The sequence below is a fragment of the Staurois parvus genome, unplaced genomic scaffold, assembly GCF_062004578.1.
Source record: "Staurois parvus isolate SC_StPar_1 unplaced genomic scaffold, SC_StPar_1.0 ptg001272l, whole genome shotgun sequence".
Classification (NCBI taxonomy): domain Eukaryota; kingdom Metazoa; phylum Chordata; class Amphibia; order Anura; family Ranidae; genus Staurois; species Staurois parvus.
The window spans coordinates 45,001-69,684 of record NW_028319068.1 but is presented as its reverse complement, the minus strand read 5'-3'; the positions used below and the strand labels follow the sequence as shown (position 1 = coordinate 69,684).

The 24,684-nt window shown below is 43.6% G+C and overlaps 1 protein-coding gene across 1 annotated transcript in view; it reads right to left on the bottom strand.

Annotated features, from left to right (window-relative positions):
- Window positions 1–24,684, bottom strand: part of SRPK3 (SRSF protein kinase 3) — a 187,258-nt gene that overhangs the window by 130,329 nt on the left and 32,245 nt on the right. The window contains exons 6-7 of the mRNA XM_089660786.1: window positions 21,757–21,922; window positions 21,434–21,465 (exon numbers count right to left, since the gene is read on the bottom strand). Of these exons, the coding sequence (XP_089516912.1) occupies window positions 21,434–21,465; window positions 21,757–21,922 (198 nt within the window). The remainder of the gene's footprint in view (window positions 1–21,433; window positions 21,466–21,756; window positions 21,923–24,684) is intronic.

The window sequence follows — 24,684 nt, the reverse complement described above, 5'->3', positions numbered from 1 at the left end:
TCCTCTGAAGATTGGAGACAAAGTTTGGCTATCAACTGCCAATCTAAAATTCCCGTGCCCATCACATAAGTTGGGTCCAAGGTACATTGGCCCTTTCCGGATCAAGAGGGAAATCAATCCAGTGGCGTTTGAGCTGTGCCTTCCGGAATCATAAAAGATCCACCCAGTTTTCCACGTCTCCCTACTCAAGCTAGCTGTTCCTGATCCTTTGCCAGGGAGAGTAGAACCACTTCCTCCACTGATAACAGTTGGGGAGGAGACGGAATGAGGTTGAAGCAATTCTGGACTGCAGAAGGCGGGGAAGACAAATCCAGTACCTGGTCAGATGGAAGGGATACCCACCTGAAGAAAGTTCCTGGGAACGAAAGGGAATGTACATGCCCCCAGGCTTCTCCAAGAATCCTTCATTCCAAGTATCCTGAAAAGATGGCCCAGGTGGGCATCCGGAGGCCTTTGGGGGGGGGGCACTGTCATGGTCCTGTCCACAGCAGGAGTTCTGGAAGATCTGGCATTTCTGCCAGTACTCTACATGGCCGCAGAAGTACACATCAGCCACAGTCTGGTGCCAGACGGCATTTATAAGGAGGCTCATCACTTCCTCAAGTTGCTGGATGATCTCTAGCTCCCTGTACCCTGTTCCTATTTCCTGTGACTTGACCCCTGATCTCCTGTTACTGACTCAGCTTGCTCCTGGACCTGTCTACTCTGTCTTACCCCTGATCTGACCTTGGCCTGGCTTACAGATACACTCTCTCTCTCTCTGGTGCTCCTGTGTACGACCTCGGCTATCCCATCTGACTATGTCTGCTCTGATTCCCACCTGGTACCTGACCTTGGCTTAAACAGACTACCCAGTAAACACCTAAATCCCAGAAGGGCTTGCATACCACGTACAGGCACCTCCTGTCTGCAGCCCTATCTCCGTGCTCCAGCTGTGCTTCTGAGTGGACCACCAACCAGCACGCCTACAGTCGACCTGTGCAACTTTGGGCCTGACTCCTGCTGTCCCAATCTCAGGGGAGTCCGGAAAATAGCCGCAAGGGAATCCCTCTCTCCATTGGCCTCCATCACCAGGTACGTGATACACTCGTTATTGACCCTTGGCTTGTTCTCGACTACGCTTCTGCATGATCCCAACCTGCGACTGCTCCTTACCGACCTTGGCTTGTTTACTGACCACGCTTCTATTTGATCCTTACCTGCTTATGCGCTTCTGGACCTCCGCTTGCTCACCTCCTGGTGGGGTGGTCCTGAGGACCGCGACCTGGTGCTAACACGCAGCCAAATCTATCTCCACCATTAGGAGCTCTGATGAACACCGGTTGGTAATTAGACTCTGCACCTTGGGTGATCCCTTTCCTCCGCCACGGTGACCTGCCTGTGTTCCTATCCTGCTGGTTTCAGGTAAGCCTTTCCACTGTATAGTATAGTTTAGTAAGTGGTCTTTCAGCCTAACCCCTGATCGTGACAATATCCTTTCCTCAATTCATGATGACATGGAACTTCAAACAAGACAAGGTCCCGTCCAGAAACCAAAATGCATACACGACTATAACCAGTTAATTGGGGAAGGGGGATCTGATATGAACAACCAGATGTTACAGCCCTACTTAGCCACCAGGAGATCAAGCTATTGGTATAAAAAGGTCGCCATCTACTTGTTTCAGTTAGCCCTGTACAATTTGTATTTCATCTTTTCTAAGGGCACACAAAGATCCCTAATGTACCTGAAATACCAGAGGACATTGTTATAGCCCTTCTCTATCCGCATGGCCATGTCCCTGAACAAATTTGCTCTGATTCAGTGACCAGACTCCATGAGAGGCTTGGCATTAAACAGTACATCCTTAGTAAATGGGCCAAATATGGGGTAAAAGTCTATAAGAGATGAGACAGGGCTAAGGGAGATACCTACAACTTAAAACTTTATGAGGGAAAGGACAGCCAGCAAGACCCCTGGATGCCCTACCTATATGGGGACAAGTGGCAAAATTGCTTGGCAACTTATAGAACCATTGTTCGACAAGGGTTATCATCTGGATGTAGATAATTTCTACACAAGTCTCCCACTATTCCGCCACCTCTATCTAAAGAAAACAGTGGCCTGTGGGACACTTGCTCTCAACAATATACATAAGTCAGTGTGGGCAGCGCTGTTGGATGAGATTTTTCATCCGCAGTTAAAAAAAAGAGCATATATGCCGAAGCATAGGGGCCTGGGGTGGCCAGTAGGTGGATGGCCCCTATGCTTCGGCATATATATTTATAATATTTTTTGGCACATTAGAAGTGGGTGGATGCAGGGCAGTATATTCTAATGGTGGGCATACCACACTCTTTTTCTGGCAGAGATTTCTTCCCTTTTTTTCATTCAGCCCACATAAAAAAATAAAAGAACATAGCATATACACGCAACAAGGACCAGCGACGTACTGGTACATCACTGGATTCATGTAAAAGCAATCCTAGTGGCTAATTAGCAGCAGGATTACTTTTACAAGCAGCAGGAGAATATCCCCCCTCTCCCGCTGCCTTCCACGGCCTTCTCGGGCAGTCTTATGCCATCGGGGAAACCTGAGAATGCAGCCAGTGTTTCTGCTAGCTGACGATAGAGCTGATTGGAGACCGGAATGGTGCCAAGCATCTCTATGCTCTAGTGTAAGCTAAGAGCATTTCTTCACTTCAGTTTCGCAGGATATAAACAGCACCACTTGTAAATTGGGAAAGCATCTGATCACACCGTTCTTGGTGAGATTAGATAATGTAAGGTCAGAGGTGATATCTAGAGTCTGACAGACCCCCAGAATTAAAAAAAATATATATATGACAATGCCCATTGAAGATATAGGGGATATTTGCATTCCCTGTGATAGCATTAAAAGTATTAAAAAAAAAAGAAAGAAAAAAAAAAGGGACAGTGTAAAAATACAAAAATCAAAATAACAAAAAAGCACCTTCGCCACTCTACGTGAGCGTTGACCCTGTGCCAGTATGTAAACAGCGGTTGCACCATGCATGTGAGGTATCGCCGCAATCGTCAGATCAAGGGCAGTAATTCTAGCACTAGACCTACTCTATAAATCATTGCATGGGGCATGCACGGTTTTAAAGCATATCATTTTTGGTATCCATTTACTTGGCTTATCTTTTATAGTCTACCAAATAATTGGACAATATATTGTGTTTTTGTGCATTAAAAGTAAAAAAAAGTGTATTTTTTTCATAGAATTTGCATTTGAAAAATCGTTGTGCGAGCACTATGTGACATAAAAAATTGCAGCACCCACCATTTTATTCACTAGGGTATCTGCTTTAAAAAAATATATAATGCTTAAGGGTTCAAAGTAATATCCTAGCAAAAATATACTGATTTTTTTCATGTCAACAAAAAGTGTCAGAAAAGGCTTGGTCTTCAGGTGGTTAGAAGAGTGAGTGATGTGTGGCATAAACTTCTAATGCTGGGCATAAAATGCCCCCCCCCCATCCAAAACAAACCCTTTTTGGAAAGTAGACACCCCAAACTATTTGCTGAGATGCATGTTGAGTCAATAGAAGGATTTATTTTTTTACCACAAGATGTTGGAAAATGCCAAAATAAATTTTTTTTTTTTTTTTTTACACAAAATTGTCATTTAAATGATTTATTGCTCACACATGCCATGGGTACATGTGGAATTACTCCCCCCAAATACATTCTGCTACTTCTCCCAAGTATGGGGGTACCACATGAGAGACTTTTTGGCAGTCTAGCCTAGTGCAGGACCCCAAAATCCAATAAGCACCTTCAGGCTTTTGAAGGGCTTTATTTCCTCATTACACTACCTGACTACCTATCAGTTTCAGAGGCCCTGAAATGCCAGGATAACACTAACACCCCCCCACCTCAAATGACCCCTTTTTGGAAAGTAGACACCCAAAGGAATTTGATAAGAAGCATGGTGAGTATTTTGCAGATCTCATTTGTTGCCACAAGTTTTTGGAAAAAAAAAAAGAAAAAAATATATGTTTTTGTTTTCTTTCTTCACTTTTTTTAGAATTCAAAACCTTGTGAGAAAAACTTAGATCTGAAAAATACTCACCATGCCTCTTTTTAAATTCCAAAGGGGTCATTTGGAGGGGTTTGGTGCTACCCTGGCATTTCCGGGCCTCTGAAACTGTGATAGGTAGTGAGGAAGTGAAATTAGGAAGTTGCGCACCTTCAGGCTTTCAAAGGGGTCAATGGATTTCAGGATCCTGTATGTGGCTAGGCTCCCAAAAAGTCTCACACATGTGGTATTCCCATACTCAACAGAAGTAGCAGAATCAGAATGTATTTGGGGTGTAATTCCGCATATACTTATGGCTTGTGTGAGCAATATATAATTTAAGTGACAACTTTGTGTAAAAAAAAAAAAAGTTTTTGTCATTTTCCAAAAACTTGTGGAAAAAAAATAAATCTTCTATGGGCTCAATATGCCTCTCAGCAGATGGCTTAGGGCAGGGGTCCTCAAACTTTTTAAACAAGGGGCCAGTTCACTGTCCCTCAGACCGTTGGAGGGCCGGACTATAGAAAAAAAAAAAACAAAAAAAAACTATGAACAAATGCGGACATAGTACAGGAGATGACCAGAGACTGCGGACATACAACGGCGGCGGGATTACTGGGCCGGCCGCTCCATAAGACGCACAGACATTTCCCCCCAAGTGTGTCCTATGGAACTAAATATACGGTAAATGCAGGACACCTTGTTGGGTCAGATCTGTGTACAATGTAAAGAGAGAGAGGGGGGGAGGGATAAGGAGGAGAGAGAGAGAGAGGGGGGGAGGGGGCAGAGAGAGGAGGAGGGGGCAGAAAGAGGAGGGGGGAGAGAGAGAGGAGGGGGAGAGAGGAAGGGGGGAGAGAGAGGAGGGGAGGGGGATAGAGGAGAGAGGGGGGAAAGAGAGAGGGAGAAGATCAATCATCTACTGCACTTATCTAGGGTCTGTGGCCATGATACCCGACATGCATTGATGGAGTCTCCTCTCTTGCTCACCCTCCATGGTGAGCTCTAGGCTCTGCACTCCGGCCATGACGGTTGCATGTACTGATCAGAATAGATGGCCGGCTGGCTGCAGAGAGTCCAGGTGAGTGGTGCGGGTTCATAAGCCGAGCCCACCTTCCCTTGTTCTAGAATTGCTGATCCCGCCCTCTTGCCCGAGCTCTCCCGACCTGCCAAACCCTAGTCCCTTGCCTCGCGACAGATACACCCCTGCCCGGCGGGCCGGATATATGTCCTCAGTGGGCCGCATGTGGCCCGCGGGCCGCAGTTTGAGGACCCCTGGCTTAGGGTGTCTACTTTCAAAAAAGGGGTCATTTGGGGGGTGTTTGTACTGTCCTAGTATTTCAGCACCTAAAGAAATGTGATGGGCAGTCAGAAAGTAAAATCTGTGTAAATTCCATTATCTATACCAGTTTCACAAGTGTAATAAAAGCGGCACACCCTTAATACTTTAAAGCAGCAATTCCACCTCAAAGAAACCAAATAAATTTCTTAGTGCTATAACTTAAATAAAGGAATGCGCTAAAAGTACAAACTATTCCTAATTTAGTGTAGAAACATTAGTGCAAAAGATATATATATCTATTCTCAATTAATATAAAAAAATATCAAAATTATGTGCAAAACTATTTTTTAGTGCATAAGTAATTTAAATAATTAAATTTGTGAATATAAAAATTGTCCAATTTTGAATTTCTTCAAATGTCCAAACAAATCCTTTTCAAATTCAAGTGCTCTCAAAGAAATTGTGCCAAAATCCACCACCAAAGTAAAGTTGGGTAACTCACCAGAGCTCCATGCTGATCAATCTCTAGATCAGCAAAAAACGCTTTTTGCTCTGGGAGCAGATGCAATAAATCAACTTCTCAGGTGTGATGATCAATAGCTACACAATCATCCATAAGGTAGGTATCCACCACTCAATATAACGGTTCCAGTAGCATTATATCACTCTCTCTTTTTATATCTCTCCACCGAGGTCATGTTTGGGAATGAAAGAAAAAATCATGGTGCAGCCAGTTTTTTTTATAAAAGTATCCAACAATTTAATAAAGATTTACACTCACAAAAAGGGTGTCTTCACCGACACCAGTATAACAACATAAAACAGCAAATGGTATAACAGTCTGCTGTTCCCCGCACACTCACTACAGCGCTCGTGACTCAATCCTCTCCACAGACGTCAGCATCCAGCAAGCCAAGCCCGCTACAAATCTGCCTTCCGCACCTACACCTCCTCCCTCCACGCAGCCAAACAAGCCTACTTCCTGACCCTCATCAAGACCCTCTCCTCCAATCCTCGCCGACTCTTCTCCACCTTCAACTCTCTACTCTCTCCACCCCCACCTCCACCCAGCACCTCACTCACCGCCCTTGAGATTGCCAATCACTTCAAAAACAAGATTGACACAATTCGCAACTCACACACCCTCTCAACCCGTCCCCTCTCACAGCTACCCCCTCATCCCTCCTCCCCCTCAACATAACCCGCAGGGACTTCGTCGCTGCTCAAACTCCCTCCAACCCCATTCCCCCTCCCTCAGCTACCCCCTCATCACCCCTCTCCCACGGCCCCAACACTGCTCTGACCTCCACTTCCACCCCACCCTACATTCCTCAAACTGAAGCTCCCCCAACACTCCACACCTTTGACCTTACCACCATCGAGGAAGTCTCCAAGATCCTCTCTGATGCCCGCCTCACCACCTGCCCCCTCGACCCTATCCCCTCACAACTCCTACGACCTCCCTCCCCCTCCATCCTACGCTCTCTCACCCACATCTTCAATCTCTCCCTCTCCTCAGGCACTTTCCCCTCCCCTCTGAAACATGCACACATCAACCCCCATACTTAAAAAGCCCTCCCTGGACCCCAATGACCCGAACAACCTCAGACCCATCTCCGTGCTCCCATTTACATCTAAACTCCTCGAGCGCCTCGTCTACACCCGCCTATGCTCTCACCTCAACGACAACCACCTCCTCAATCCCCTACAGTCTGGCTTCTGTCCCCTACACTCCACCGAAACTGCCTTACTCAAACTCTCCAACGACCTTCTAACCGCCAAAGCTAATGGCCACTATTCAGTGCTCCTACTCCTTGACCTCTCTGCGGCCTTCAACACAGTCGACCACCCCCTCCTCAAAAAAAAAACTACACTCCCTCGGCCTCAGAGATTCTGCTCTCTCCTGGCTCTCATCCTACCTGTCACAATGCTCTTTCAGCGTTACCTATAATGCTACCACCTCCCCCTCACTCCCCCTCTCTGTTGGGGTCCCTCAAGGCTCCGTCCTCGGACCCCTTCTCTTCTCCATCTACACCTCCTCCCTTGGCCAACTCATACACTCTCATGGCTTCAACTACCACCTCTATGCCGACGATACACAAATCTATCTCTCAACCCCCCACCTCACCCCCTCAGTTTCCGCCCGAATCACACACCTACTGAGCGACATATCAGATTGAATGTCGCTCCTCTTCCTTAAACTGAACCTCTCCAAAACCGAGTTTCTTGTCTTCCCCCCAGTCCGGACCCCACCCCCCATTGACTTCTCCATCACATCCAACAATGCCAATATCAAACCCGCCCTGCAGGCCAGAGTACTTGGTGTCATTCTGGACTCCAACCTATCCTTCCAGCCCCAAATCCAATCTTTAACAAACTTGTGCAGACTCCACCTCCGCAACATCGCCAAAATACGTGCGTTCCTAACCCCAGAAACCACTAAACAGCTCATCCACTCCCTCATCGTATCACGACTCGACTACTGCAACTCCCTTCTCATTGGCCTGCCTCGCCACTGGCTATCCCCGCTTCAGTCCATCCTGAATACGGCTGCCAGACTCATTCACCTTTCCAACCGCTCTGTTTCCGCTACCCCCCTCTGCCAATCCCTCCACTGGCTTCCGATTGCGCAACGGATCAAATTCAAAATCCTAACATTGATGTACAAAGCCGTCCACCATACTGCCCCGAACTACATCACTGACCTAATATCCAAGTACCGCCCAGCACCCACACTCCGCTCCTCACAAGACCTCCTTCTCTCTAGTTCCCTGGTCTCCTCCTCCCATGCCCGCCTCCAGGACTTCTCCAGGGTGTCACCCATCCTCTGGAACTCCCTGCCCCAACCCATCAGATTATCACCTACTCTCCTCTCCTTTAGGCGCACCCTGAAAACCCATCTCTTCAGGGAAGCCTACCCTACCCCCTGCTAACTTGACCGACCTCCTCCACTCTTCCTACCACTCCATCCCCCACAGCTATCTCCTCCTGTACCACTATCCCCTCCCTCCTAGATTGTAAGCTCCAAAGAGCAGGGCCCTCAATTCCCTCATGTTTTGCATTGTATTGGTATTGTTCTGTCACATGTTCTGTCCCCCTTTGTAATGTACAGCGCTGTGCGAACTATTGGCGCTTCATAAATACTGTATAATAATAATAATAATAATGCCCGAAATGAGAAAATGTTTTTTTTTTCAAAATTTTCAGTCTTTGTTTATAGCACGAAAAATAAAAAGTGCACAGGTGATCAAATACCACCGAAAGAAAGCTCTATTTGTGTGAAAAAAGGACATAAATTTTGTTCATGTACAGCATTGCATGCCTGCGCAATTGCCAGTTAAACTAGTGCAGCACTGTATAGCAAAAAATGGCGTAACTTGCAGTATCTATCTATACCATAGTTTGTAGATGCTATAACTTTTGCACAAAGCAATCAATATACACTTATTGGGATTTTTTACCAAAAACATGTAGCAGAATACATTTTGGCCTAAATTTATGACTAACTTTGAGTTTACTATATATTTTTGTATAGCCGAAAGTAAAAAATAGTTTTTTTTCAAAATTTTCAGTCTTTTTTTGTCTATATTGCAAAAAATAAAAAGCGCACAGGTGATCAAGTACCACCAAAAGAAAGCTCTATTTGTGTGAAAAAAAAGGACATAAATTTAGTTTGGGTATAGCATTGCATGAACGCACAATTACCAGTTGAAATAGTGCAGTGCCAAAAAGCAAAAAGAAGCCTGGTCAGGAAGGGGGGTAAATCCTCAGGATGGCAAGTGGTTAAACTATCAACCACATTTCTGCATTCCACGTGAATTGACCTCGGCCTGTTAATTGACCATACTTTTGCGGGGCGGAGCCTAACCATGGCGGCTGAGGAGAGCCCGATGTAGGAGCTCTCGGACAATCTCCTCCACCCGACCTCCCCAAACCCCTACCTGTGACGAGGAAACGTGGTGAAAGGGGTTGCTGCGGCAGGGTGGTCCCCGCTGGATGGACGGAAGAGCTGTGGGAGAACTAGTCTGGGAGACGGGGTTCGGATGCGGTGCTTGGTGGCGAGGGCGTGTCTGGTTGCTCGGAGACGTGGAGGAGCGGTGCGGCCACGTGGTCAGCCGCTAAGCAGTGCTGGGAGACCAGGAAGCCGGCCGGTGTTCGGAGCGGAGGGAGAGCAGCTGCCCGGCTTACGGGCTCACTAAATGAAGTCCTGTTGCGGGTCAAATAACCGGACTTTTGTCTGCCGGCAGACTATCTGGTGCCCAGCTAGCTAGCTCTCGATCTGCAGTCCCCTATGTTAAACCTAGAACCCGGAGCCCTGGTGGTCGGTCCTTACCCGGAGATCTGCCTGCCGGCTTATTAGCCGAAGACCTGACCGCTGGCCAACTACATGGAGGCATACTTGGTGGTCTACTGTTCGGGGTCCTGCTGATTGGCCCACTGTTCAGAGCCCTGTCTGTGAAGGAAAGACACTGGGGATTGGAGAGACAAAGGTGGAAGATACACTTGGGAGCCCTCTAAATACACACACTGCCCAGCCGAACAACAGTGGAAGAGAGCTCCTAGCCGGGTCACGAGAGGAAGAGTGACACGAGGAGGGTGAGTGACTTTGGTCGACACTTGATAAGTATGGTCCCCTGTTGTAAACTGCTTAGGGGAAGAAGTGTATGAGAGTAAAAAGGGGACCCCCCTTGACTGGGGAATGTAAAGGAGTGGAAAAGAGAAGAGGGTAAACGAAAGAAAAGTGTGAAAACCAAGTGAGTGGATAAGGTGCGATTTGTTTATTAATAATTGTCTCTCCATAACCCCGAGCCTATAAAGAAGAATAAGATTCATAGAAGAATGAAAAATAAAAATGCAAAAGGAAGTGGGCCTAAAGGGACTCAGACCGGTACCATTAAAAAATATACCTCCCAGGGAAATATAACTCCAGAAAGATCTCAGGGAAATAGTGGAAAAGGAGAAGTAGACCTAAGTCTGGAATGTAGCCCTAGACTATCACTAGGCCTTGACATTAGTAGCCAACAAATATCAGCTAATACAGTGATGGAGACAGAGTTACAAATACCAAATAAAAAGGAAATGGCAGAAATGTTTAAAGGTCTGGAAAAAACAATAAAACAAGAAATTGTAAATATTCAAAATGATCTGGGACATCTCTTGGTGAGAGTGGAAGAAACGGAGGAAAAAGTTAAAAAACAATCCCAAATTATCTCTGAATTAGAAAAAGAAATAATTAATATAGGGAAAGCCCAAGAAAAACTGCGCTATAAGACTGAGATACAAGAAAATAGGAATAGGAGGAGAAACATTAGGATACGAGGAGTCCCAGAGAATTCAAAAGGAGAAAATTTGCAAGAGGTGGTCTGTAAAATATTAAACTCCATAATGGACAATACTGATATGGAAAGGATTAAAATGGAAGGAATCTTTAGACAAGGAAAATTCCAAGGAAATTCGGGAAAGGAAAGGCCAAGAGATATACTTGTTAAATTTTGTGACTTCCTAGATAAAGATAAAATTTGGAAAAGGATTAAGGGAAAATCAGTAATCATGTACGAAGGAAAAGAAATACAGATATATGCGGATTTGTCATCAGAGACTCTGTGGAGAAGGAGAATCCTTAGACCTCTTTTGGAAAGATTGAAAGAACAGAACGTCCAATATAGATGGGGGACCCCTGAGTGCCTAATAGGGTGGAGAAATGGAACTACAGCATATCTCAGGTTCCCAGAAGATTTGCAGTATTTTTGTGATAGACTTAAACTACAAAGACTGGAGATCCCTGGTTGGGAAGAAGAACACTGGGAAATTAGAATAAAAGGAAAGGAGCGCTGGCAGCCTGTTGGAGGGAGGAGGCGGGGGGAGGGGGGGGGGAGGGGGAGAGGGAGAGAGATAACGTGGGGTTTTTTTTTTTTTTTTTTTTTTTTTTTGTCTCTCTCCCTCCCTCCTGTCTTTTTCTGCCTTCTCCCAACCGTCTCCTAACCACTATTATTGAGATATTCAGGGAGGAGTTAGGGGTTGAGGGGGAGGTTGGAGAAGGGGGAAAAGTGGTCCATGGGTGGAGTTCTTTATTTTTTTTGCCCTGAGATTAAATCAAAGGTGGATTGTATTTCCACAAATGATTAGTAGGCAAATAGTAGGCCTAAAAAGAGGGGGGGGGGGTGGGAGGGAGGGGAGGGAAGTTGGGAGGGATGGAAGCTGGGTGGGAGGGAGGAAGGGGAGGGAGGGAGGGGAGGAGGTACGGGGTCAATACTCTGCAAGACAGAAGAGATAAAGAGGAAAAGGCAATCAGGAAGAGGGATGGAGCCAATTGGGAACGATGGAAGAAATACAGTTTATAACATATAATGTGAACGGGCTGAGTTGCCCAGGGAAGAGATTTAGGTTGTTTAATGAGTTACATCATAGGGCGACGTCAGTGGTATTTTTACAGGAGACACACTTTGAGATAGAGGCAAATGTAAAACTGAGATCCAAATACTATCCAACATGGTACTATGCAGATTCTCCAAGTAAAAGAGCAAAAGGGGTTGCAATAGGTTTGGCAAAGAATACGAGATTTGAGCTGGAGGATAGAAGAACCGACCCAGAGGGGAGGTTTTTATTCTTAAAAGGTAAACTTCAGGGGATTGAGTGCACTTTAGCCAATATATACTGCCCTAATAAAAATCCGGAGATATATATGAAGGGTCTGTTAAAAAAATTAATGGAATTTAAAAAAGGGCGTTTGATAGTAGCTGGAGACCTAAATTTCTGTATGGACCCACAAAAGGATAATACCTCTTCTGTGCAAAGAGAGGGGAGTAGGTCTCTGAGAGCTTTGAAAAAAGCGATGCATGAATACCAACTAGTGGACATCTGGAGAATAACGCATATGAAAGACAGAGACTATTCCTTCTTCTCGAATGCACACGAGATATACTCGAGATTAGACTACATCTTAATAGACCACCAACTGATAGATCATCTGGTTAAAATCGACATAGAAACAAGGACGTTCTCGGATCATGCTCCGGTTGTGATGAAAATGAGATGGGGAGGAAGGTGGACTGGAGGATTGGGGTGGAGGTTAAACGAGGCTCTTCTTCTGGATGAGGATATAGTTCAAAAAATCGAGAAAGAGATTAAGGTATATTTTAAGGAGAACGAAACAGAGGGAGTATCGATAGCTACAGTTTGGGAAAGCCACAAGGTATTTATAAGAGGAATCTTGATCGCGGCAGGTGCAAGGAAAAAAAAGGAAAGAAGAGAGAGGGTCAGTAGGCTCTTAAAAGAAATATTGGAACTGGAGCAGATCCATAAGAAGAAAATAACAATAGATACGAGACAGAAGCTAGTGGATAAAAAAGATGAGCTAGAGAGGTTGATGGAGGAGGAGAAGAGAAGAGTATACAACAGGGTTTTGAACGAAAGATATAGATGGGGAGACAGACCAGGAAGATATTTAATGAGAGCCTTGAATAAAAAGAAAAATAGGAACTACATAGAAAAGATAAAAAGTTCAAAGGGGGAGTTGGTCCACTCAAATAAAGAGATTATTAAAGTGTTTACGGAGTATTATAAGAAATTATATAATATCAGTACCCAAGGCCCTCCAAAAGAAGCCCAAGAGGAAATTAATAAAAAAAAGATGACATACTTAAAAAATGCGGGATTACCAAAACTAAGTGAAGTACAGTTGAAATCCCTAGATGCAGAAATCTCCCAGGAAGAAATTAAAAGAGCATTGAAAAGCACAGGGGGGGGAAAAAGCCCAGGCCCGGATGGTTATACAGTTAGGTACTATAAGAAATTCAGTGAGGTATTGCTCCCCAAGCTGGAGAAATATATGAATGCTCTGGGAGGTGGGACGGAAATGAGGAGAGAATCCCTACAGGCCCATGTAGTACTTATTCATAAGGAAGGAAAAGATCCATCTCAGTGCTCCAGCTATAGACCTATTTCATTACTGAACACTGACACTAAACTGTATGCAAAGGTGTTAGCAAACAGGTTGAGGGATCTGATGCCTGAATGGATCCATGGAGATCAGGTGGGCTTCGTACCAGGGAGAGAAGGTAGAGATAACGGCTTGAGAACCCTGATGCTTATTCAGAAGAGTAGAAAAGGGAAAGCCCCGGTGGTGCTCTTGTCGATTGACGCAGAGAAGGCATTCGATAGAGTGGACTGGGGCTTCATGATGGATAATTTAAAAGTGCTGGGGATAGGCGATAGAATGCGAGAGTGGATAAGCAAATTATATAGTGAGCCTACTGCAATCATCACGGTAAACGGGGAGAGATCAGAACCCATTGGAATGTCTAATGGGACAAGACAGGGCTGTCCACTGTCCCCTCTGTTATATGTATTGTCACTCGAACCTCTGTTGTCAATAATAAGAAATAGTGGATCGGTAAAGGGAATACAGATAGAAACCACAGAACATAGAGTAGCGGCCTTTGCGGACGACTTATTGTTCTATGTGGGGAATCCTCGAATAACTCTCCCAAATATAATGAAGATTCTGAAGGAGTACGGTGAACTTTCAAACTTAAAAATTAATCCAACGAAAACAGAGATCCTGAATATTAATATACCAAAGAATGAAAAAGAAAAACTACAAAAAGAATTCCCCTTTATATGGAGAGAAAAAGAGATAAAGTATCTAGGAATAAAGCTTACTGCCTCACTTAAGAACTTGTATAGATTAAATTATATATCTTTGATAAATGAGATCAGGGAAGATTTAAAAAGATTAGAAGGAGGAAACCCAGCCTGGATAGGACGTATAAACCTAGTCAAAACGGTAATTATGCCTAAAATACTGTATAGATTTCAAATGGTACCAATTAAAATTCCAGAGGCCTTCTTTAAGATAATGAAAGGAATGTTGACAAAATATATATGGAGGAATAAGAAACCCAGAATAGCATATGAAACATTGAGTAGAACTAAAGAGAAAGGGGGAATGGGTCTACCAGATGTCAAGAGATATTATAAAGCAGTGGTTTTGGCAAGAATATATGACTGGACATTTAACCATAAGGGGAAAAGTTGGGTAACAATTGAAAATGATCTTAGTGGCACTAGATTGAGTCAGATGATATGGGTCCCAACACAGTTTAGGGGAATTAAAGAAAGCACAAGTATGTACACATTAAATGTTTTTAGGGTATGGGACACTTTACACAAAAACATGAAATGGGAATTCAATTCTATATTAATGCCTCTCACAAATACTGAGTATTTCCCCCCGGGAAAGAATAAGATATCAGGGAGATGGTTTAGAAAGGAGGACACCCAACTGAGTGATGTCTTGGTGGAAGGGGAACTGAGATCACTTAAAGATTTAATAGAGAAGAAGGGAGATATTTTTATTAGAATAGATGAGTGGAAGTATCATCAATTGAAATGTTTTATTGGAAATCTACCGAAACCCCTGAGAATAAAACAGGAGTGGAATATGTTTGAAAGGTTGTTGGGGACACGAGGTGATGGGAAACACGGTATTTCAAAAGTGTATAGAATACTCACAGAATTAGACACAAACACAAAGTCAACTTTTATTACAAAATGGGAAAGGGACATGGGAGTTGAGTTTGACGAAGATAGACAGAGAAAGATGTTTAGATTGATACACGATAATGTTAGTATGAGAGAGGTTGAGGTTAATTACAAGTGTATGACACGATGGCACATTACACCGAGTGTAGAGCATAAGATGAATGGGGAAAACTCAAATAAGTGTTGGAGAGGATGTGGAGAGATTGGCACGGTGTTTCACATATGGTGGGAATGTCCGAAAATTCAGGCCTTTTGGAAGATAATAGTTAAACTGATTGAGGAAATAACCGAAATTGACATAGGGTTAGACCCATCGACGTGCCTCCTACACAAGGTAGAGACATCTGTAAATAAACATAAAGATTCAGGTATTTGGTACTTCTTGAATGCAGCGAAAGGGCTGATACCCAAGTTTTGGAGAAGAGCCGAGGTACCGAAGGAGGAAGACTGGATTAACAGAGTGAACCAGATTGGTAGAATGGAAAAATCATACCATATGCATGAAGATAGGATGGGAGTGTATTCTAGGAGATGGGAAAAGTGGGAAAGAGCAAGATTGAAGGAGAAATATAAGAAAATATAAACTAAGAGGTTAACAATAAAATGGATAAGCCTTATTAGATCAGAATGGATTGGAGTCTGCAGAGGGAAGAGGGGGGATGAGGGGCGGGAAGGGGAGATAGTGGGATGGGAAAGAAAAGAGTTTTTTTTTTTTTTTAATAAGGGAAAGATAGAAATGTTATAAATGTTTATTTGTATTGAGAATTTTTTTTTTCCCTGTTTTGGGACTTTTGTATTAATATGAAAAATTTAATAAATATTTAAATTAAAAAAAAAAAAAAAAAAAAATTGACCATACTTTTTGCCTTCCTCCTGAACTTATCTTTTGCCCTGCCACTGTATTAGTGGGATTCAAAACAACACAGGGGTCTCACGTATGTGAGGAGCTCCAGAATAGTTTTTCCGAGTGAAGAAAACAAAGGTTTTTGGCTTTCTCCAGGTTTTGGTAATTCTTGGATTAGGGTCTGCATACTGGAGGATTCAAAGAGATTTGAGTGGGAAGAAGCCTCTACCTCTGTCCAGGTCTTACCTGACCAATTCCGTAAGCCTGATGTTTCTGTCTTCTACCATCTGACACTGGTCTGTTAATCAACCATGCCTCTGCCTGCCACCTGAACTGACAACACTACTGCCTGCTACCTGTACTGTCTGCTTATGGACCATGTTCCTGCCTACTGCCAGGACCAATACTTTAACTGTGCTGACCATGTCTCTGCCTGCTGCCTAGATAATTCCTTTGGCTGTGCCGGCAATATGTCTGCTTGATGCCTGTAATGATTATGAACAGAATTCCTGCGTGCTCCCTGGGCGATTTTTTGCTGACCACGTTCCTGCCTGCTACCTGGACCAATGCTTTCCTCTGTGGACAACTACAGTACCAAAACCACAGGTAATCTTTTGTTTACCCTTTGCTCAGCAGAATGTATTTTGGGGTGCCATTCATATACATACTATGTGTTAGAAGCCTGAAGCTGCTACTTAGCTGTTGGGCCTCTGGATGTGGATAGGCTGTGGAAAAGTCTTAAACATGTGGTATCCTCATACTCAGGAGTAGTAGAATGTACTTTGGGGTGTAATTCTTGGTATGTACATGCTATGTGTTGGAAATATCTTATAAATTGACAACTTTGTGTAAAAAAAAAAATACATGCTTTCATTTTCTTGCCATATTTTCTGAAAAATTGTGGAAAAAAAATGACATGTCCAAAAGACTCATTATGCCTCATAGAATATACATTGAGGTATTTGCTGTCCAAAACGGGGTCATTTTGTGGGTAATTCCATTGTCCTGGTACTCCAGGGCTTTCAAAACGTGTAATAGGTAGTCAGGAAATTAAATGTGAAATTTATGCCCCTAAAATGCTTGTAGATGCTACTTGGATGTTGGGCCTCTCTATCTGGCTAGGCTGTGAAAAAATCTCACACATGTGGTTTCCCCACATGTGTAGCAGAATGTATTTTGGGGTCTAATTCTTGTTATGTACATGCTGTGTGTTAGAAATATCTTATAAATGACCAACTTTGTGTTAAAAAAATACATTTTCATTTTCTTCCTTTTTATTTAAAAAAATGACATGTTCAAAAGACTCATTATGCCTCACAAAAAAATACGTTGGAGTGTTTGCTTTACAAAATGGAGCCCTTTTGTGGGTGTTTCCACTTTCCTGGTGCTCCAGCACCTTCCAAATCGTGTTAGGTTGTCAGGAAATTAGATGTGCAATTTTTGCCTCTAGAACACTTAAAGGTGCTACTTGGATGTTTGGCTTCTGTATGTGGCCAGGCTGGGGAAAAATATCATACTGTACATGTTACTCAAGAGGAGTTAATTTTTGGTATCTACATGTTATGTGTTATAAATACCTTATAAATGGACATTTCCTTTTCTTTCTACATTTTCCAAAAACTTGTGGAAAAAAATGACATGTTCAAAAGACTCATTATGCCTCACAGAATATATGTTGGGGTGTTTACTTCTCAAAATGGGGTAATTTTGTAGGCAATTCCATTGTCCTGGTGCTCCAAGGCCTTCAAAAATGTATTAGGTAGTCACCTAGAGCACCTGACAGTGCTCCATGAATGTTGGACCTCTCTATGTGCCTAGGCTGTGAAAAAGTCTCAAACATGTAGTATCCCCATACTCATGAGGAGTAGCAGAATGTGTTTTGAGGTGTAGTTGCAAGTATGCATATGCCATGTGAAAGAATAAACTGTTAATATGACAATTGTGTGAAAAAAACTAATTTTATTTACTTTTTTCATTTTCCAAAAAAGTGGGAAAAAAAAATACAGCTTCAAAAAACTCACCATGCCTCTTACTAAATGCCTTGGAATGTCTACTTTCCAAAAAGAGGTCATTTGGTGCATATTTGTACTGTACTGGCTTGTTAGTGTCTCAGGAAATGAGAGACCATTAGTACATCAGGTGTAATCAATATTCCGTGATCAGTACCATAGCTGGTAGACTTTATAACTTTAAAAAAGACCAAGTAATATACATGGATTTGTTTTTTTTCTACCAAAGCAATGTAGCAGTATAAACTTTGCCCAAAATGTATGAAGAAAAATTACTTACTTGCAAAATGTTATAACAGAAACAAAGAACATTATTTTTTCCAAATGCTCTGTCTTTTTTTCATTTATAGCACAAAAAAATAAATATCCCAGTGCTTAATAAATTGCACCAAAAGAAAGCTCAATTTGTATCCAAATGAAATTTTTGTAGTTTTTTTTAACACAATATTGCATGAGTAATTATCATTCAAAGTGTGAGAGCACTGAAAGCTGAAAATGGTCTGGGCAGGAAGGGGGGTAAAAGTGCCCTGCACTGAGGTGGTTAAAAAACAAACAAAAAAAAGACCCTGAACAAAAATACAGCATATCATGGCACAAATCCTGATCTGCATATTTGTTCCAGGTCAGTTACTTAGAAAGTATTAAAGCCAAAGGGTCATAGGCATGGAACTAGTATTTTCAGAAGAGGTCAGCAATGGCATATCATATTTCTCTCATTTCTTTTAAAAGAAATTCCAAGTTACCTCTATGACTAAACCCAATGTGGATGAAACACATCAGAGGGACATGAGTAATGGATGGGGACTTGAGCTGAAGCCTGTCTTTCATTACTTCACATCAGAGTGGATTACAGTGTATGGCGATATTTTTATGCTTTCTTGTATCTTGGAACAAAATGTGGTTTGTCTTTGCCAGCACCTGACTACAGCCTGAAAACCGCTGGGAGACTGATACTGCGGGCTTGGAGCAGCACTGATCTCCTATGGTATTTAACTCTGATAGTTCTCATTCATGACATGCATTGCATGTAACGGTCTTAGGAAACAGTTAAATCGATGGATTTAGTTCCACTTTAAAGGGACTGTAAACCTTAGACATGAAATATAAACAAAGCATATTTCTCTATAGTGTATACTTGTCCCAATTAAAGTAGTACTAAAGTCATTTTGTTTTTTAATTAAACATATCATAATAACCTGCTCTTTGCAGTGGTTTTGTACAGAGCAGCCCAGATCCTCTTCTTGGGTTCCCTGGCAGCGCTCCTGGCCCCTCCCTCCTGTCAGGTGCCCCCACAGCAAGCAGCCTATGGGGGCACTTGAGCAGGTGCACTCCTGAGCCTCGGCTCTGTGTGTCCATTCACACACAGAGCTGTGGCTTGCCCTGCTCCCTACCTCTCCTGATTGGCTCACTGGCTGAGATTAACAGCAGCGGAAGCCAGTGGCTCCCACTGCTGCCTCAGACAATCATGAGTGGGCCCCAGAGAATGGAGGCTCTCATGGACATCGCTGGATTGAGATGGGGCTCAGGTAAATGCATGCAGGTAAAAAACCTTGAGCCTTTAGAACCACTTTAAGAGCACTAAGTGTCATTTTTGTTCACTGCCTCATTCCTCTGCTATCAGCATGAGTCTTTTCTGAAAAGTTTTCTTGACATGAAGAGAAAAATGGCAACAGGGGGAGCACCTCCAGCAGATTGACAGCCTCAGTTCTGTTCCTGTGAGCTGTGTGGAGGGGGGAGGTGGATTTTCCCTCCAATCAGCTGTCCTCACTAAGCTCTGCAGTGTGTAATTTCAACTGTCCAGCCCCTGATTTCTGAACTCTCAGACAAGCTTTATAAATTCAGCACCCAGAACAGATGTAGAGAAGAGAAGACTGCAGATAGACAGGTACAACTTATATAGGAATTATTTAATCTCTGTGTATCACCTGAGGCCAGTCACTTCACTGGGTATATGTAAGGGCTTACAACCACTTTACATTACATGGCTGGCTTTGAAGAAATCTGGAAAAGGTAAGTATATTAAAAAAGGAAAACATACAAAGGGGCGGGAGGCACTGGGATATGGAGGATTAAGGCCAGAGTCAGGCTTTAAGGCTCCATGCACACTTGGCATTGTAATAACATTGGTAACGTTAGCTGTGTAAAGTCTCGTTAAAAACCATGAGTTTTTCAGTATTTTTGCATTAACGTTTAGTGGCCATTTGCTGCATTTTTTTTTTTTTTTGCTCAAAAGTCCAAAACAACTAGTTTGCCACAGTTTACCATGTTTTACCGCGTTTTGCTGTGTTTTTCAGCATTAGAGCGTTTTTACAGCTAAAAAACTCCTCTAGAAACCTACTAGTTCTTGTTTTTTTTCCAGCCAAAAAACGCTGATTACAGTCTATGTGTGCATGGACACATAGGATAACATGCTGGGGAGTTTAGTGGCTGCAGAAACAAATGCCAAAAGTCAAACACAGCAGCTGTAAAAACATCCAGTGTGCATGAGGACTAAAATGTTAGAAGCAGAATTCAGTTTTAATTAGGTCAGTGGGCAATCTGTTTAAGGCAATTTTAAATTCCACATGTACCTTTCTAGCTAATTACATAGCGATCAGCAATTTTGCTTTTTTTCTTTACAGTGTACCCAACAAGGCTTACACAGACACACATTACAATACATAAAAATAAGCAAGTAAACTAAAACATAGAATCTCACACATTTAAAATATATGACATGTTTGTCACAAACTGTAAATCCTCTATATGAACACTTGAATTCCAGTAAGGTTTAGTATGCTAGTATACCTAAAAAAAAAAAAAATGTATATAAAAGAATACAGTTTACACTGCAAACATGCATTTATAACCACCTGAATTCCGTATGGAATTCACAAGATTCTGCAGGTAAATCATGTTTTATGAAGAGGAAACATCACAGACTGAACACTCCAGACTAGCATCGACAATGGGAAATATCCCAAAGTGTATCACAGGATCCCTACTGTCTGTAAATATTCATGTGCTCTTTAATGTAATTTATGGTGCAATATATACTTTTTTTTATTAATCGTTATTGTTATGGTCTGCTGGTCTCTGTAGTCCTCCAGGTGTTCTTGGCCCTATAAATAGAACACGTCAGGTAATTCATCCTTAGGCCTGTAGAAGGAGCAGTCAGCTCCGAGAGCATAGCCTTGCTTTCTCCTTCCTGAGTGTTGAACTTCCTCCTGTGTGAGGTCACATCCGCCTGGCTTGCAGCGCATGCTGGTTACAGACACCTCTGGTTCCAGTTTGGGCGATGGGGCCTGGGACTCCTAACCATTTACAGCATTCTGGGACAGGGGGTCCACCACCTACGGCGGACATTACTCTACTGGATGGATTCCTGCAGGACATGGATGATAAATTTTAAACTATGTAACTTTCCAGTTTTTAAAGTATAACAAAACCCTCCTATCTTAGCCTTTGTTTGATCTGCAGTTGCCATGGTACTGCACATGTGGTCAGTCTATGACACCAGCCATTTGGTGGCTTGACAATTCAGTTGAGAGCACAAGCAAGTATGTCCGTTAGCATTCATGGAATGCCTTAAACGTAAATGTTTTAGGAAACCGTTAAATCAATATATTTATTTGCACTCTAATAGTGTTTGATAACTCAGCTTTCATACGGCAACTACTTTGTCCATAAAAAGGTAGTACAGTCTGTGTCAAACATGGTGAGCCTTATGAGGATGCTCAACCTGTTAACTTACCAAGTTCTGGAAGGAAGGAGGTGCAGAGCTGACTGATAAAACCCAGCAAAAGAAACAGAAAAGCAGAGAAAAGCAAGATTTAAGAAAACACCATGAAATATGCTGTGAGTTGACAGTATTCAAGAGATACAATCCAGTAATGTTCAGTTATTGGTGAGTGGATAAAAGTGTCTGGAGTGCAGTTGGAGTGAGTGCAGTAATAGGCTGATTAGAGAGATGTATTGGCACTGGTTGTGATGTTAATACATTAGGAAGTACACTGAAGTGTAGTAAGTTATGTGATGTAAGTAAAGGAATATTCTAGAACAGGATTTCCTACTCACCAGTAGATCCAGAGGGTGGAGGTTCCCCAGACTGCTGCCACATAGTAGCCTCTGCTGCCAATCGTCTGATGTACCCTTCCCCCACACACATTAATATATTCTCTGGCTTAATGTCTGTATGGATGATTTTACATTTGGTGTGTAGGTAATCCAAGCCCTGCAATACCTGAGTATCCAAAAATATTATAATTAGCCAATTTAATTGGCAAAATATAGAATATTAAAAAGGAAAATACAAGGTACAAATTACATAATGTTGCTAAGGAGTATCAGAAAGAATAAAGACTTGACATTTCAGTGCTCTGAAATTGCAAGGACTCCTGCCATAAAAACCACATGTGCAAAACTACTATGCAACCAGGGCTGGAAGGGACAAACATTGCAGCCCTCCTCAGATTGGGGAATCCATCACTGTACAAAGAACACAAGAAACAAAGAGGGTGCAAACTCCTAGTGCATTATCCCAACACTTTTATTTAGGGGTGACAGACAACATATATGTACTCACAAGCCTAATTGAACAGATGGAATAATATAAAACAGTTCCAGAAGTTAGCTCTCCAGATACCTCAAATGTGTAGATGACAATGTCAGCTGGCCCCATTCCTCAGAGCAGTGGCTCTGAGAGTTGATTTCTGGAACTGTGTTTTATATTATGCTATCTGTTCAATTAGGCTTGTGAGTAAATATGTGTTGTCTGTCACCCCATAATAAAGTTGTTGGGGATCATGCACTAGGCATGTGCGCCCTCTTTGCTTCTTATTTTTTTGTGAAGGAGTATACCTGATTTATTTACAACACACATTAATACAACTGATGCAGTTGAGCTCTGCACTTACCAAATCTCTTCTGTCTCCTAGAGCAACTCCTGTCAACACTGTAGGCTGTGGGGCAACCTCTATAGGGAAATTCTCTCACTATACACATTTAAAAGACAGCCACTGCTACAGGACCAGAATTAACTAGATCCACCCATTTATACTCCAGCGTCCTCCTGTATTGGCTCTTCTTAAAGAAACAGCTTAAAGCTGAATGCCAAAACACACACCCTTGCAGCACCCCCCCCCCAGCACTGCAAGGGTTATATTCCCATTAAGTTTAGGGGTAGAGGAATAAATTGTAATACTTTTACCTTATTGCTTGCTCCTGCTGTACAACTGTCTCTCCCCCAAAGCCTCTTCCCTAAGATGCTCTGGCCAGTGATTGCACAATGGCATCACCAAGTACAAGGCAGGACCATTGGCCCTGTGTTGGACATGAGGACACCGAGGGCCTGTCCACAAAAGTGGAGTGTCAGAGAGAAGAGGTGAACTTCCGAAGCCTGCAATGTATTTAGCTGATGACCTGGTGTCAGGAACCTCGGGGCTCGCGGCGGCACACAGGTCGGCGCATGCGCAGAACGCCGATGCGCACTAGCCGGCGGGCACTAGGACTTAGGCAACTGCGGCGGCCGCGCATGCGCACTCGCGATCGTGGACACGTGCCTGGCACCAATGACAGCGCAGGGCATGCTATTTAAACCAGCCCTGTGTATAGGCAAGTTGCCGTATGGTCTTGTTCCCTGTTCCCTGTTCGTCTGTTCCTGTTAGATTTACTTTGTTGCCGACCCTGCTTGATCCTGATCCCTGCTGACCGTCTCCTGCACTGACATTCTTCGTCCTGACGTCTCTTCTGCCTACTCCCGATTACTGGATCTCCTGTTGCTGAACCTGGCTTGTGACCTGACTACTCTCTGTCTGCTACTCTGTACCGTTCTGCCTCCGCTGTTACCGACTTGGCCCGTCTGGCTACGCTATACGTATACTGTCACCCGTCCATTCATCCTGCACGGATCCAGTCACTGCTGCCTGGGCCTGCCAGTCTTTTCACATCAGGCCCTCTTTTATTACATACCTCCGGTGGTTCCCTCTACCACAGTCGGGTGTACTCAGGGGCCGCGACCTGGTCTCAGTCTGCTCCAAGTCCATCCCCACCATCAGGGGCTCTGGTGAACAAGCAGATTGAGGCTTAGACCCCGCGCCCTGGGGAATTCTGTTCTGTGGGTAGCTAGAGAGCTCATGACTGAGCCTGGAAGAGGACCATCCCCGTTGGCCGATATATGCCAACATCTGGCAGTGCTTACCCAAGCAGTTCAAACGCTACAGGGTCGTATTCAGACGCTAGCCTCGCCAGCATCCACTTCTCAGAACCCGGTTACTCCGTCTTCAGCCAGGAACCCCTCGGAACCTCCTGTCAGAGCAGTGGTCTCAATACCTCCACCTGAACCCTGCGTACCGACACCGGAACGTTTCAATGGGGATTGAGGAAGATTCCGGGCATTCTGCAATGCATGCCAATTATACTTTGATCTGCAGCAGCGGACATTCTCTGCAGAATCCGTGAAGTCAGGGTTCATTATATCCCTACTGCAAGATGAACCCCAGGGCTGGGCCCACCAACTACTTGAGACCCGCCATCCGCATCTGAGTTCGGTAACGACATTTTTTAAGGCAATGGCGTTGTTATACGACGATCCGCAGTGGGCAGCTTCGGCAGAAACGGCTCTGCATACACTCAGACAAGGTCGCAGAGCAGCGGAAGAGTACACTTCTGATTTCAGACGCTGGATGGGGGACACCCAATGGAATGATGCAGCCCTGCGTCACCAGTTCCGCATGGGGTTATCCGAGCCACTGAAGGACGAGCTAGCTCGAGTGGGCATACCTGATACCTTAGAAGACCTAATAACTCTGGCCATCCAGATCGACCGCAGATTGCGGGAACGCAGGCTAGAAAAGTCCAGTACATGGGTACTACCTCGTGTTCCGGCCCATTCTACTCCGCTTGTTGAAAATCGGAACTCGGAAACTACCGACATGCCCGAACCCATGCAATTGGGATTAACACGACCTTCATTACCATTTGAAGAATGCCAGAGAAGCCGGTTAA